Source organism: Panthera pardus, unplaced genomic scaffold (assembly GCF_024362965.1).
Source record: "Panthera pardus isolate Hobbes unplaced genomic scaffold, ASM2436296v1 HiC_scaffold_13, whole genome shotgun sequence".
Classification (NCBI taxonomy): domain Eukaryota; kingdom Metazoa; phylum Chordata; class Mammalia; order Carnivora; family Felidae; genus Panthera; species Panthera pardus.
Window position 1 is genome coordinate 26,579,111 of NW_026526688.1, and position 15,416 is coordinate 26,594,526.

Below are 15,416 nucleotides of genomic sequence, written 5' to 3' on the forward strand. Positions count from 1 at the left end.
CTGTAACACATGACCTGCCCAAATCAGAATCTGCTTCCCTTTTCATTGCCACCATTCCACATGGAGTGCAGACAGACACGGAACCACCACAAGAGAAATGGCAACTGTCAGGAAATAAAAATGATATATTCCCATGTCCTGTATGTTCCAGGGTCCATTAGGAAACCACATGGAAGAATGTGGGTTGCATTTCAGTATGCCTTCAGGTAACACATTTCTAGATGCTAACCTATTGGATCCTGTCTTTTAAATGAAAATCAGTAGAGGGGCAGCTGGGCAGCTCAGTTGGTTAAGCATCCGACTTTGGCTCAGGTCATGATCTCACGGTTTGTGAGTTCGAGCCCATGTCGGGCTCTGTGCTGACAGCTCAGAGCCTGGAGCCTGCTTGGGATTCTGTGTCTCCCCCTCTCTCTGCCCCTCCCCTGCTCATGTCCTGTCTGTCTGTCTCTCTCTCTCAAAAGTAAATAAACATTACGGGCGCCTGGGTGGCTTGGTCGGTTAAGCGTCCGACTTCGGCTCAGGTCATGATCTCATGGTCTGTGAGTTCGAGCCCCACGTCGGGCTCTGTGCTGACAGCTCAGAGCCTGGAGCCTGTTTCAGATTCTGTGTCTCCCTCTCTCTCTGCTCCTCCCCTGTTCATGCTCTGTCTCTCTCTGTCTCAAAAATGAATAAAAAAATTTTTAAAAAAATTTAAAAAAAATTTTTTTTAAAAATTAAAAAAAATAAACATTAAAAGAACTTATTTAATGAAAAGCAGTAGATAGATTGGGTTATCTAGCAGTTTATCTGAGTATATACTTGGTGGGGGCTGGGTTCCTCTAAACCTCTTTGGAAATGAGAAAGAGGAACATTGTACAGGGTACCTAAAATTAAAAGCAAACAGTGAGCTGCCATTCGCTTAAAGAAGTTCACACTTCCCTTCTGAACTGGAATTTTAAGTGTCTCAATGTACAGAGCAGCAGGACAAAGACAGGAATTCACAGATAAAATTTTCAAAAATAAATTAAAACAATGAATCTACTTTCTCCTTACTTTTCCCACTGAAAGTAGGACTCTGCCTTTAACGGCTCATAATGTCCAAGACTCAGTATCCCTTTAATGCCTAGGGGTCAGTTCGGCCGACCAGAATTTCTGGCGGAAAGGGATGGGAAGTGACGGACGGGGTGATTAGCGAGGTGGTGAGAAGCTCTCACGATGTATCATATATCACATCACCACGATGAACACTTTAGCCATCGTACGATTTTATTTGTCGCTTATACTTCACTGAAGCTGAAGAGAAAAGGTCAAAGGTTGCCGGGGGTTAAGGAGGAGGCGGGGACGAGGAATAAATAAAGAGAAGGAGGAAGAGGACCTTTAGGGCAATGGAAATACTGCCTTTCATACTACAATGGCGGACATAGAAACCCATGGAACGTGCAGCACCAAGAGTGGACCCTGAAGTAAACCGTGGAGCTTGGGTGACGATGATGTGTCAGTGTGGGCCCATCTAGTACCACAAATGTGCCGCTCTGGTGGAGGGAAGCTGTGCAGAGTGGGGCAGGAGGGATGTGGGATCTCTCTGTACCTTCTGCTCAATTTTGTCGTGAACCCAAAGCTTCTCTACAAAATAAGTTTGTGTTTTAAAACATTGCCTCCTATACTAAAAAAAGGAAGGAAGGAAGGAAGGAAGGAAGGAAGGAAGGAAGGAAGGAGAAAGAAAGAAAGCAAGCAAGCAAGCAAGCCTGAAGGAGGCAGGTCTCCCTGCAAGCAGCCCCACTTCTCTACTGTCCAATAAATGGGGGGCTGGCATTGGGGGTGGGGGTGCTAGTCAATTCACTGCCTTTAGACTGAACGAGGCCAAGAATAACACGTGATGAGAATTTCTTTGAAACTCACAAATCTGCTTAATACCAACACCCTAAGCAGCAAAGCCATTCTGAAAGCAGCACGAAAAAATTTCTTGCCTGCCCGGAACTATATGTGTTGTATTAGACACCAGAGGGCACAGGTTTCTTTAGGAGTGATGAACATGTTCTAAAATTCGATAGTGGTGATGGCTGTGAACCACATAATAAATGTCAATAATCACTGAATTATTTAAAAAGTGTATCAGACAGAATCCACATCCTTAAGGAGGTCAGAAGTTTTCAGAGCCACCTAGCAAATGTGTCACTAGGTGAGTCTTCACCTCATCTCAAAAGCAAATATCCTTGAAAATCAGCCCAGAAGAGCCAGAGTATGGAGAGGACTCATATTTCTATCTGATAATTAGCAAAGACAAGAAGCCACTCAGCTCCTCAGTATCCCCCTGGAGGGAGAGGTACAGTAGAGGCATTTCTTTCATGCGATCTTTTCCCAATGGAAAGCTGGTAGGGACCCCAACCACCAATCATCAAAACAATGGATGAAAGTAAATCGTCTTAAAAAAAAAAATCACTACTTACTCTTTATTCTCTGTCTCTCCCCATAGAGAAATAAAACACAGAAAAATTTTTAAATGAGAAATAGAAAAACTTGGAATTTATAAGGAAGATCCAGTTAAGTAACAGTCATCGATGGTTTTTCTTTATAAAGCGCATGGCAGCACCATTATTTTACACATGGTCAAAGGCAGGCAGTTAAATGACAAGTCTCTGATTTGACCTGTAAAGGAGAGGAGTAAGCTGGTTAAAGAGCTTGGACTGTCTTTTCAAAAAACCACCATGAGATCTAGATCAATGACATAGGAGTAGGGTGATAATTCTTGTATGCCTTGAAGAGTTTACTGGCTGGCCTGCTGTCCTGGAATAATTATTAATAGCCCTCCTGTCAACCTCAATCCTTTCCTGATTTGAACAATAAGTTACTGATCCATGTAGCACACGGATCAGCTTTGCCTTGGTGCTGACGATCGGTTGCTGACCAGAGACAGGCTCTATAGACAAAGATAAAAGCCCACTGGCCAGGGAGCCCATGCTTAGAGTCATGGAGGGGGCCCCAGAGATCAGAAAGTCCGGCATACACACATTAGAATCATCAGGGGGACTATCGTTTTTTCCAAAGACTAGTGCCTGGCCCTTCCCTCTGGAAATTCACATACATATGCCCGATTAAGAAAGATGGATCTCAACCACCCACCTGCATTTTAGTGGGATGATAGAGAAGTAAAAGGTCACTCTACTATGCCTTGCTAAAAAGTTAACGGGCCTAGAGTTGCAAAGCCAGTGCAGTGGTCCAGACTCCTAATTTCTACTGCCTGTTGGCACCCCCAAGTTTAATCGCCAGGTTCAGACCCAAGCTGTGACTACATAATAACCACCACCTGTGACGGCTTTCCTCCTCAGTCCCCCAAATCTCCTGCTTTCAATACACAGTCATCGACATAAATCAGACCTCCACTGGGCAGGGCCGGACCTGAGTGTCTGTTTGTTTTCATGGATATTCCTTCATTTAGAATTGAGACTTACACTCCAAACCCGCTGTCCATTGTATGAGGCTTTAAAACAAAACAAAACAAAAAATCCATTTTGAAATAAAACTATTCACATAGCTAGGTCAAAAGCAGTTCAGTCCCTAAAGGTATTCTCTCCAGCATCTAGATGTCTGAGGCTACGCGGCTCTGATTACCCAAGACCTTAAAGCTGCTTATTCAATTTAAGTATAATAACGTGTGAGAGACAGAGGAGGTGATAGCATTTTTTTTTCCAGGCTGGTATAAATGTCTTTCTGCGGCAGCACAACGAGAAGCCCATGGGAAAGCACCGATAAAGCTGGCTGGCTGCCACTGTGGTTTCTTGTGCAAACTGATACTCGAACTTCTACCTCTATCTCGCCTATTAAATGCCACGCGGCTACGGCGAAACAAGAGGTTAACGTCTGTGCTGGCTCAGGAAAACCTATGCCAGTGCAACGGTTTCCCTCACCCCCTGCTACTTCTGTAAGCCCCCTCATCCTCTCCCCCCTGTGTTTCTGAAAGAAAGGGGCCAACGTCCACCAAAGAACAATCACAATTGTGTTTGATATATTCACACAACAGACAGGGACAAGGGGTGCTCTGGTTAGTATGAAGCTACTATGTACTCGTAAGAAGGGCTTCACAATTTCCCAATGTCCTACGGGCCCCGTGCGTGAGGAGTTAGACCATGTGCGTGTTAGCTAAAATAGCATTCTGAATACACAGCATTAGATAAGAGTTTCCCGTGGGTGTTTGGTGACATCTTCCAGCAGAGATGAATTAGGGATGTTCTAATGAGTCACTTGGTTTGGACAAAGCACCCTTCTACTGCAGCCACAAAGGAATGAGCACCCACTGAACACCTCGCTCTGCAGACAACACGTGAAAGTCAGGCAAACGGACACTTCCAGGCTGAGGCCTGAGCTCCTACCTCGAGGGGCTCTTGTGGAACCCACCCCATAACGAGTCTCTCAAGGTGAGGTGGACAGGCCACCATTTTCAGATGCAAACTGCAGAACCTCCCTATAAAAAGCTCGTCTGTGAAAACAAAATTCTATGGGGTCAGCTGGGAAGAAAAACACAAACTTGCCGCATGAATGCCTTGCCCTACAAGCCACGTCGCTGCTGTCTCCCGGAGCATCTCCAAGAAGACTGTGCCCTGCTCCTTTGCAAGATTTGCAGCAAAAAGGGATTTTATCTCACTTTAAAAGTGGCCTGTGGTTCTTAACACTACAAAAAGAACTAAACAAAAACCCAAAACAGGAGGAGTTCGATCTGTAATGCCAAGTCAACACCGTATCTGAAAGTTCACGCGTGTACATTCTCTGTGTTTCAGGCCGTTTGGGGGACGGTGGGGGCAATCTGCACAGCCATGATTATCAAGGGCTGAGAATCAGAGACCTACAGAAAAAAATTGTCTACCACGGATTTGCTGTAGGCTTTTCTTACTTAGAGGGCACTCACTATCCATAAAAAAATGTTCTTTTTGGATTATACCTGCAAATGTACTAAAAACCAGCTACACACCTTAAATGAGTGAACTGTATTGCCTATGAAATGACAGCTCGATAAAGCTGTTAAAAAATGCTTTTTTTCAAATGCTCTCACTTTTAATCAGCAAAAGTAAAAAAAAAAAAAAAAAAAAAAAAAAAAAAGAAATCATAAACAATAAAAAATAAAAATTCCTAGTTTGCTACATAAGCCATGGTGCCTCTGTCACCCAGATACCTAGGTCTGCCTTGGGAGAGCATCCAAAGTTTCCTGGAAGGCACTTTCACTCGGCCTTTTGTATCACACCTAACAGAGCAGGATGGGGAGTGAGCGACCGGGGCTACCGTGTTTGGAACTCACTTGGAACAGGGGCTGATCACAGTCGGTGTAGGTGGGTAAACCAAGGCAACATTCACTCGCTCGCTGCCGTTCTTCGGGCAAATGATCTCGGCCACTCCTTCTGGTCTGGGCTGACTCAGCAACTCCCCTGCAGGAGGAGAGAGAAAGTGTGTTAATGAGGTGTGCCTTCATAATGGGATCATTCCACAGAGGAATGCAGCACCCGGGGACTGGGGAAGCCGGGAGGAGGGCAGGTAGTGAGTTGTCTACAGACAACGGACTCAAGAGAACAGATATGCGCCCGGAATCGCAAACCGGCCCTGCTCCCTGCCCGCCGCCTACATTCTCATCTGCATCACCATGGAGAACGTTCTAATGGCTGTGGCGAAGAGGCCATCCTTCCAGACAAAGACAGCATCTGCCGCTATTTTCCTCACCTTCCTTTTCATGGACTGACTCCGGAGGTCTTTATCTAGATGTTGTGGCAAATTGAGCGCGGATCCCTAGGGCCCGGAGAAGCTGCCAAGGAGGTGTTCATAATTAGCATTTGGGGCAGATGGGATTCGGACAGACCGTAGCAGCCCTTCAACAAAGCCCTGCATAAATGATCTCGACACGCAGCCGACCAAAGGTGTTATCTAGGTAAACAGCCCAGCTTCACACTGGCAAGAGGATATCCTGGGTAGGTCTGTGTGGGGATTTGAAAGCACCAGCATAAGACTATGTTATGACTAATGGGGTCCAGTAAAAACAGACAGTTAACTTAATGGATTACCACAACACCCAGAGGAAATCTGCGTCCTCTGCACGCCCGGATCTCATCTCTCTCCAACTAGACCATTAAATCCCAAAGAGCAGTGAGGACTTCTATTCCTTACTTTCCCCTCCACCTCGTCTACTTACTGGCAGCACCCTGCCCTCTCTCTATTCTCACGGCTGGCACTGTGCTGTCACTCAGAGAAAATTCAGTAACTAGCTTCTAGCTGAGGACAGCACTTGCTACTGCCTAAATCCCCCTACGTAAACCTAGAAAGTAAACAGACCAAACCAAGGACACAAAACGTTTGCCGACTGGGGAAAGATGCTACTGAAAATAAACATCAGCCCTTTGGCAGCCATCACTTAGTAGAACTGATTTGAAAATTCTCAGGGCCCCAGGGGCGCCTGGGTGGCTCTGTCAGTTAAGCCTCCCACTTCAGCTCAGGTCGTGATCTCACAGTTCGTGAGTTCGAGCCCGGCGTCAGGCTCTGTGCTGACGGCTCAGAGCCCGGAGCCTGCTTCAGATTCTGTATCTCCCCCTCTCTCTGCCCCTCCCCTGCTCACGCTCTCTCTCTGTCCCTCAAAAATGAACAAAGCGTTAAAAAAAAAAATTCTCTCCCTCCTTCTCCCCTTGCCGCTCCCCTGCTTGCATGCACTCTCCCTCCAACTCTCTCGAGAAATAAAAATAAATTTAAAATTAAAAAAAATTCTAATGAACCCAAAGTTAAGCCAACAAGGGATGATTAGAAAGTCCTTGGTGTCAAAATACCGTATTGTGAAATGCCTCACCTTCAGCGGAACTCTCACACTGATGAGGCACGCCCACGTGCCAGCAGTGAACCGAGAGCTTTAAATGTACCTCTCATTTCGTCTGTGCGATGTCTCTAGGAGGGTCATCCTCACTTTACAAACGAGGTCAGGGTGGTTATGTGGCGTACCCCGAGTCAAGGGCAGGCGAGTGGCAGGCTTGGAATGTGACCTTGGGAAGCCATCTCTGGGATGCTTACTCTTTGCCACGACCGTCCAAGACCTCCCAAAGCGGGAACTGCTTCTTTATGCCAGAACACGTCTCTTCTAAAGGAGCAATCTAAAAACACTCTTCTTACATAATGAACTAAGCGTTGACATATTTGCAGTTCTGCGATAGGACATTCGTTTCCTGCTTCGAGCATTTTTCCGTGGCTTTGGACAATATGAACTGAATGTAATTTGAAGTTCCTTAGCCAAACTACTATAAACACCCAACGACTGCAAAAGGTAATTTCAAATGATTAGCTTGTACCACGGGTACATGGGTATCAGAGCCATACTCTGACACCAACTAAGGAAAGATTCCAAAACATAAAAATGCAAGTGAAAAATGTAAACACTAAAATGCTACCAAGGCCATAACACGAACCAAAGTGGTGTAGCACGTTAGAGCTGGACGGAAAGTTGGAAGTCATTTGGTCCAAACACGACCTTCTAAGTCAGAAACCCTCTGAGTCTGTCAGGTCTGTTCCAAGTGCCACGGAGAGCTGTGCATCCCCGGGGAGACGGGACGAGGTCTGCGACCCTGGTTCTAAGCCCCCTGTCGCCTGCTTCCTTACCTGACATTTCTACTCTGCGCTTTCTGTCCCCAAGATCACCCCCAAGGCCTGGACACACTCAGCTTCCATGGTTTCCCCTGAGAACGCTCTCCTGGCGGGCAGAATGCCCACAGGCCTCCTGCAGCCACCCGAGCGCGGGGGATTGCAGCTGGTTTTGGGGGAGCGGACCCATTTGCCAGGGTTGCAATTATTTGCAGTAGACCATTAAGCACCCGTTATGAATTTTTATTAAACTGACAGCTTTAGTGCCCCCTACCCCAGATTCCCAGTATCCTACCGAGCCAGGTAACCGGTTTCGTGGAGGCCCTACCCCCAGCAGCACTGCCAGCCGCAGGGGGGGCATGAAAGCTGCAGGCGCTGAGAAGCCTCCCAGGAGTGAAAACTCCACTCAAGGCTGCAGAAAACCGAGCAGCCAAGCTGCACGGTTCACAACCTCCCGCAGGTCCCCACCCTCCAACAGGCTCCTGCAAGGTGCCGGGATTCTTAGGACGGAAGGAATGTGCCCTGTCGTTAGATTCAGAAAATGAGGAAAACAGCCTTTTCCTCTCAAAAAACATGATCACAAATACAAAAGTGGTTCATAATATGTGTTATCTACTAAAACAGAAGCTGGTCATCTCAAGTTTCTTGCACACAAACTTGATTTTCAAGCTAAAATATTAGCCAGCGCGCCTGCGTGGCTCAGTCAGTTAAGCGTCCGGCTTCGGCTCAGGTCATGATCTCGCAGTTCGTGAGTTCGAGCCCCGCGTCGGGCTCTGTGCTGACAGCTCAGAACCTGGAGCCTGCTTTGGATTCTGTGTCTCTCCCTCTCTCTCTCTCTGCCTGTCCCCCGTTCATGTATTGTCCCTCTCTCACAAAAAATAAATAAACATTAGAAAAAGCAACACCAGAATACAGCCATTCACTCAGTATCTAAATAGGGAGATCTTACTGTGTGTGAGGAGACACAGGGGATACCGGAGTCTAAGTCAAGGCCTTTCATATGGAGGGTCCCAGCATCTGAGAAAGTCACATGTGCATAAAAGGAACTGTAGTCCTGTATGTTAGGGCCCCCCGAGGAAAGTTATGAAATGTTAGAAGGACAACGAGAAGGACAGAAGAATACTGATTTGCAGGACTCCAAAAGACCTCCAAGAGCAGAGAACAGTCTCAGAAGACCCATCATTTCGATTATCCAGGACTCCACGTTACCAGCACGCTGTTATATACGTCAAGGTAAATGACATACAGCAACCACAGAAGAAAAAATGGTGATCGCAGTAGCAGCTAACATTTATCGAGCACTTATTATGTGCTTAGGGTGTCATTGTATCATGTCACTTAGTCCTTATGACAACACTATGAAGTACCTACAATCCTGTCCTCATTATATACAGAGGTGGCGAGGGAGGCTCAGAGCGGTTAGGTATTCGCCAACAAGGAGGAAGTGGCAAAGCCGAAATTTGGACCCAGGACTATCTATCTGCCTTCACTCTTAACCACCACGTAATACTGTCCCGAGGCGAGGACATCGTGATGATTAAATCAGATAACACAGAAAGTGTTAAATGTTGTGTCCAGGATCCGGTAAGTTCTTGACACTATGACACACTGATGAGATTTTTTTGAAAAGCTTACTTTTCCAACTATATAAAGAATTCATGCGAATATGTGATCGTACCCACATTCTCTGTAGTAAAGCCGTACGCCAGGATTAGACCGTAAATGATTTACCTGCAAAATACCGCGTCACCAGAAATTTGAAAACTTCAAATGAAAAAGTGTTAGATTTATGACACATCTGTCATCACTAGCAAAAGCCAGTAAGAAAGATAAATCCCAAAGCTGGTGGAAGCTGAAAAAAAAAAAAAAGCTACATTTACATAAAATGTGCCAGTGGTGAAGTAAGGATAAATACACACGTGACCTGTTATATTTCCATTTTCAGGAACTTGCTTCCAGGAAGTAGGCCTTTCTCTCTGACAAAAATTATACAATGATTGCTCATAGCAACACTATTTATAAAACAGTGAAAAACTGGTAACCCTCTCAAAGGTCCAACACTGGGGAAATGATTAAAAACTCCGACACACCAGTAAGATGGGATTCTCTGTAGTCGTTACAAATCATGAGACTGACATTTCTGTGCGTCAGTGTCTGCTTAGAGCTACATTCTAATTAGAAACATCAACTGACCAAGAACACAGATGAATTCAGAGGGAAAGCGGTCCCTCAAGATTTAAATGGTCCTGGGGTTATTTATTTACTTATTTTATGTTCGAGTCAGTAAGAAAACGAGGCGAAAGCATGCCGCACACCCAAGGGGGATGCCAGTTTCGAATGCTAGTGCTTTCTCTACGGTTGGAGATGGTCCGTTCACGTGCGGCACACAATGCAGTCAGTCTTCCTGAAAAAGCAGAACTTTGGCCCGAAGAACAGAACACTGCATTCACTGAAGCTGTTTTAGGCCACTGCCCGGTCTCCTTGTGCCCGTTAAAGTTATGAAAAACTGTCCTTAATTACTCTGGCTCAAGATTTCCGGCATTAAAAAGCTGCCACATCAACCGTTTTCCCCCCTGTGGAAGAACAGAACGCTAAGTTTTATTATGGTGTTTTGTTTTTTTTTTTTAAAAAAAGAAACTCAACAGAAGTGGAAGGAACTTTTTCATCTTTTTCTGCAAAGCATCAGAATTCTCAAGCATTGAGCACTTTACACAGAATACGACAAATGTGTCATACTGATGAGTCAAATCGCAATATTAAAAGCCCCTTACATTTCTTTTTAGTGCAAATAAAAGCCACTTCCCTGATCCAGAATGAAGATCTAAATTACCAACATCCCTCAAAACAGCCAAAGTGGTCTAGACAGTAAAAGAAACAAGTATATAGGTTCTATTAGGTAAGGAACTATCTAGATGTCTTCAGGACCTCTTCCGCTCTAATATTCTAAAATTCACCCCCTTGCTCTCCCCACCCCAAAGTCTACTGTTGTACTTTAATTAAATGTGACTCTGGATGTAGCTACGTTGCGATCCATGAATACTGTTTCCCACATCTCCCCTGGGCAAAGGCAGCGTCCTCTGAAACCAGTGAGCAGAAGTCCCCCACTTTCCAAGCCCATCGAGGTATCAGGCAGCAAATACCAGAGAACTACACCCTGGTTACTTCATGTGGAAGAGGAAGGCTGGATAGAGATAACAGGACACCCTGTCTTAAGACAAAATAAAGCCCAGAAAGTATATACACAGCAGAAGTAAACATCCGACGTTAAAACGCTCAATTTAAAAACACGCCACCGTGCACATCTGAGGGTGTGAGAAAAGGCAGAAGAGACCCCCCCCCCCGATATCTGCTGGTTCCAACATAACCATCTGTACACTTGGCTGCCATTTCAGAGGAGGACCCCCCATGCCTGCACCCCCACCCCCCCCACAGGACCATGGCTGGGTGGCTCCTGGCTGGCCACCGCTCAGAAGAAATGAAATAAAGAGATCAGGTTGTATGTTTTGGTAATCTCAACTTTAAAAGAAATTCCCTTTTGTTAAGTAGCTTTGGTCTCAGCCCTTTGATTGTGAATTATAACTTTTTAGGGGGAGAGAAAGTGACATGCAGGAGGGAGTGGGGCACGTCTTTGTAAAGAGCAGAGACAGAGCTGGGCCAGAAGTGTGCCCATCACTGGGAATCACCTTTCTCAGGATAGGGAATAGTGCAGACCCCCGGAGGGGTTGCCCCAGGCCAGACCCGCCCACTCTTAGCCAGCCGGCAGGGACCTATCCTCTGGGCGCGGACAAAATTGCCTGGGAAGCTGTCTGGAGGTGGGCAGAGCGTGCTGTCAAACTCAATGGATGGGGCACTGGCTGGAGTCCTTGGACAGTTACTCCCATGGGTGCTGCCGAATTTATGGGAACACCAGCTGGGACACCGTCAAGACTCTCTGGAAGGTGCCCAGGGAGCTGCTACTGAACTTGCCAGGAAACCGGCTGGGGTACCCGGAGACTCGGCAGGAATCTTCCCGCTGGGTCACTGGAAGTCAGCTGGGATGCCTACAGATACTGTCCAGCACTCGGCCACACGTACTTGTAGAGAGTTCCGGGACTCAGACTGGTCCCCTAAACTGCAGGGATGCTGCTTTCTTCCTGTGAGCAGAGTTTGCTTTTGGCTCAATTCGTTCCTCTTGGAAATGAGTCCACGATAGGACCAGTTAATAGCCAGATGCATCCTAAGGCACGCATTCCAAAGGCAGCTGCAAAAACTCACACCATCAGAAATTACGAACTTCTTGTAGAACCGTATTTTCATTTTCACTACACAGCCCTTCAATTCTTCAAATTGTAGGCATCTACTGAGTTCTGGGTAATTTAGCAATGCAAAGACATTGCCGTCTCCAGCCATTTGTTGCATTCCCAAGACCAGTTTTGACTCTGAAAGCTGAGACTTCTTCAAAAAAAGAAACAAGAAAACCGCCCACATGCCCTTCTGTGCCATGAGGCTTTGGGGACAGTTTACAAAGTCTTATCCGTAAGAGTACACTCTCTAAGCCAAACAGAAGCAGGCCAACCGGGGTCATGGAGATGCCCTTGAACTAGAGGTGCGACTCAGGACCTATCTTCAGTGAGTCGTCACGGCCTGCTCTCAGGCTGCACTAGACAAATTCAGTGTCAACACTTGGCTTCAACTTCCTCCCAACGTCCTCCAAGGTGGTGGCTGGCGGTGGTGACAGTTACGGGCAAGAGGAAAAACAAAGGTCACGCGCTTGATTCCTCTATGACTCACACAACGATTCTCACCTGTGAAGTCCTCAGACTCTCCTGATGAGTAGTGGAAGCCAAGCCAAGGGGGACCCGCCCCACTGGGCACAGATGACGGACACCTTTCATATTCCTTTTATGGAAGATGCTCCACCTGGAGTGAACGAGCTCCGCTTCTCCTTGTTTAGCCCAGTTCCCAAGAGGGGATGACTGTCCTCATAGTAATGTCTGCTTACTAATCACATAAAGCTTTGTTTGCTTGGGTGGTTGAGGGACAGACGGAAGTGACTGAATACCTCAGGCGTGCTAGGCCGAGAAGAGCTGCATCCCGCCCCTCCCTGGTGGATAATGACTCAGGTCTCTTCTAGATCAGAAGAGTTGTGACCTAAGAGCACAGCGCCCCTTTCCAGAGCATTCGACCAGAGTTCAACCGAGGGAAAACTGCCAACACAATTTCTTTTCAAAGCGCCACCTGAGTTTTGTCACTTCCTTCACATTACAATTCCTACTTCCTTTTCTTCATGTCTGTTTACCTTTTTTGGTTTTTTATTCGCACACATCCAATCCTCGGTACCATACTCCCCTACCACTGCCTCACGCTTGGCTCGCTCAAGTCCCCTTTCCTACGGCACCCTATCTCCATCACCGCCAGTGCAGTAAGAGCCCCGTCCCCTCCCCCCTCAGGCCGCTCCTCTATCTAGACTCCCCACCTGCTGAGAAGCTTCAGGGTCTCTGAATCGCCAGAGTTGCCTTCCCCGGGCGTTCATCACAGCACTGGGACAAGATACCAGGCTGAAACTTCACGAGGCTTCCACCTTTAAGTGTGAGGTTCCAACAGACACCACATAAATATTCCTGGGAGCCGGAATAAACATCCAGGACAGCAGGTGAACCTGGCTGGGGCGGCATTTATTAACACGGACGAGAAATGATTCCAGGGAAGGTGCAGTAAGCTCAGGAGCCTACCAGGAAGGCCTTTGTATCTAAAAGAGTGAACGCTAGCAAAAGAAATGATTATATCAAAGTTCTTCACCCTTTCTGATCTCAAAGTCTCCATCAGTCCCACATTAGCCCAGATAACACACAAATTGCAATGACACCAAAACAAGATACCTTACCTTTAGATTATATACAAGATTTCTCCTGAATGTCTAAAAATAAACCACCGTTCATCCTAGAAACGTAGAAATATGAGGCACTACTTGAACCTTAGATGAGGTGGTTTTCTGACAGGAAAGCATTTCATACCAATGGCAAGCACATTTTATTTTATTATTTGTTGTAAAGTTTATTTATTTTGAGAGAGAGAGGGCACGCACGCGCATGAGCGTAAGCAGGCAAGGGGCAGGGAGAGAGGGAGAGAGAGAATCCCAAGCAGGCTCCCTGCTGTCAGCACAGAGCCTGATGCAAGGCTCTATCTCACAAAGCGTGAGGTCATGACTTGAGCCAGAACCAAGAGTTGGATGCTCAACCGAATGAGCCACCCAGGCGCCCCAATGTCAGCACATTTTAAAAACTCGCCACCCACAAGAAGTACCAAGGGCTGGTCCAATGAGTGCCAACAAATTCGTGCGAGTAAATCAATAATGTGAGAAGGTAAAGCTTCCAGAGTTGAAGTGACTCACAGAGGCCAGCTAAGGCCCTCCACAACACTACTCTCGTAGCAGCAACAACAAACGCGAAGCAAATGAACCCACTACATACATAACGAATATCCCACCAGAGTTATGATCTGAAGTTAACTGGTTGGCTTCTGGCTCAGCAGAAACGGCCCCCGGAAAATGCTCATGCGGACTTAACACTATCCTGTCCTCAGTGACCCTTAGAAGGTCGGCCAGGGTCTAACCCAAACCAAAGCTGGCTGGGGGCAGAAAGATGCACTGCCCCTTCCTCTTCTGTCACTGACTCAACAACTTGCCTCTCAGACGCATGGGCCTGTCACTTGGCTCCATTTTCATTGCTAAGGGTTTATAGAAATACAAATCCACCCAAGAAAGGAAAAATATTTCCCTTTTTCCTGCTCTGGATAAAGTTCCAACAGACTTGGCTAAGGATTAGACATCCTTCACAGATCAAAGTGTGTGGGGGGGAAGGTGGCGGGGGAAGAAGCTGAGCCCGAACCCAGCTCGGCCTTCCCACTCTCAAAATGCAAGTGAGGATTATAAAAAGCCCCCGCCGCTGGACTGAAGTGCTTTCAAAAGGTTACTCTTTATTTGGAGAGCCTGTCACCTACTTCTTACTGGAAACGGTTCCAGGCTCGGAGAAGTTCACGCAGGCACATGGAAGCGTTCTGACTAAAACTGTCTCTCTCCAACCGTAGCTTTCCATCCAACTGAAAATGGGAGGAACTTTTATGGCCTGACCTGAAATTTAATTTTTTTTTAATGCTTATTTATGTTTTGAGAGAGAAAGAGAGACAGAGTGTGAGCGGGGGAGGGGCAGAGAGAGAGAGGGAGACACAGAATCGGAAGCAGGCTCCAGGCACAGAGCCCGATGCGGGGGCTCGAACTCATGAACCACGAGATCATGATCTGAGCTGAAGCCGGACGCTTGACCGACTGAGTGGCCCAGGTGCCCCTACCTGGCCTGAAATTTAAAACACTGGCCCAACAGCCTTATCAAAATCGACCTGATTCGGAAATACTAGGCTGATCAGAAGTCGTACATTTGCCGGTCTCCTAACAGGGAAGATGAGAAGATTTCTGCAAATACATTTTTCTCGGAGGGAAAAGGAGTGACTGTCAGGCTAGGTGCGGGGAGCCGAGGAGCCCCTGCAGGGGCCTGGGAGACCAGAGAAGCCCACAAACTTAAGGCTGGAAGGAGCCCTGAGATGGTCCAGCTTGTTTCTTCTGCACACGGTGGGGATCTCCCACCCGCATAAACAAACACCATAGGAGAGCCTACTGTAGCTGGGGTCCTCATTCAACATGAGCTTCGCTTTACCTACTCCCCCTGCCCGAGTCTCATTCCCAGGAGATGCAGACTGGACCTGGGGCCACTGTAAACAAGCAACGAGCATCCATGATGATCTGGGAAGTATGGCACCAACAATGGAAACCCAGAACTCATTGGCCTAGCCTCTCAAAAGGGGTCATT

The 15,416-nt window shown here is 46.9% G+C and overlaps 1 protein-coding gene across 4 annotated transcripts in view; it reads right to left on the minus strand.

The window, feature by feature from the left end:
- Window positions 1-15,416, minus strand: part of MFHAS1 (multifunctional ROCO family signaling regulator 1) — a 100,238-nt gene that overhangs the window by 7,592 nt on the left and 77,230 nt on the right. For 2 of the 4 annotated variants that reach the window (XM_019466797.2, XM_019466796.2), the window contains exons 2-3: window positions 5,267-5,393; window positions 2,427-2,625 (exon numbers count right to left, since the gene is read on the minus strand). In XM_019466797.2, coding sequence (XP_019322342.1) covers window positions 2,601-2,625; window positions 5,267-5,393 — 152 coding nt within the window. In that variant the 3' untranslated portion in view covers window positions 2,427-2,600. The remainder of the gene's footprint in view (window positions 1-2,426; window positions 2,626-5,266; window positions 5,394-15,416) is intronic. The other 2 variants (XM_019466794.2, XM_019466795.2) reach the window with 1 other exon arrangement.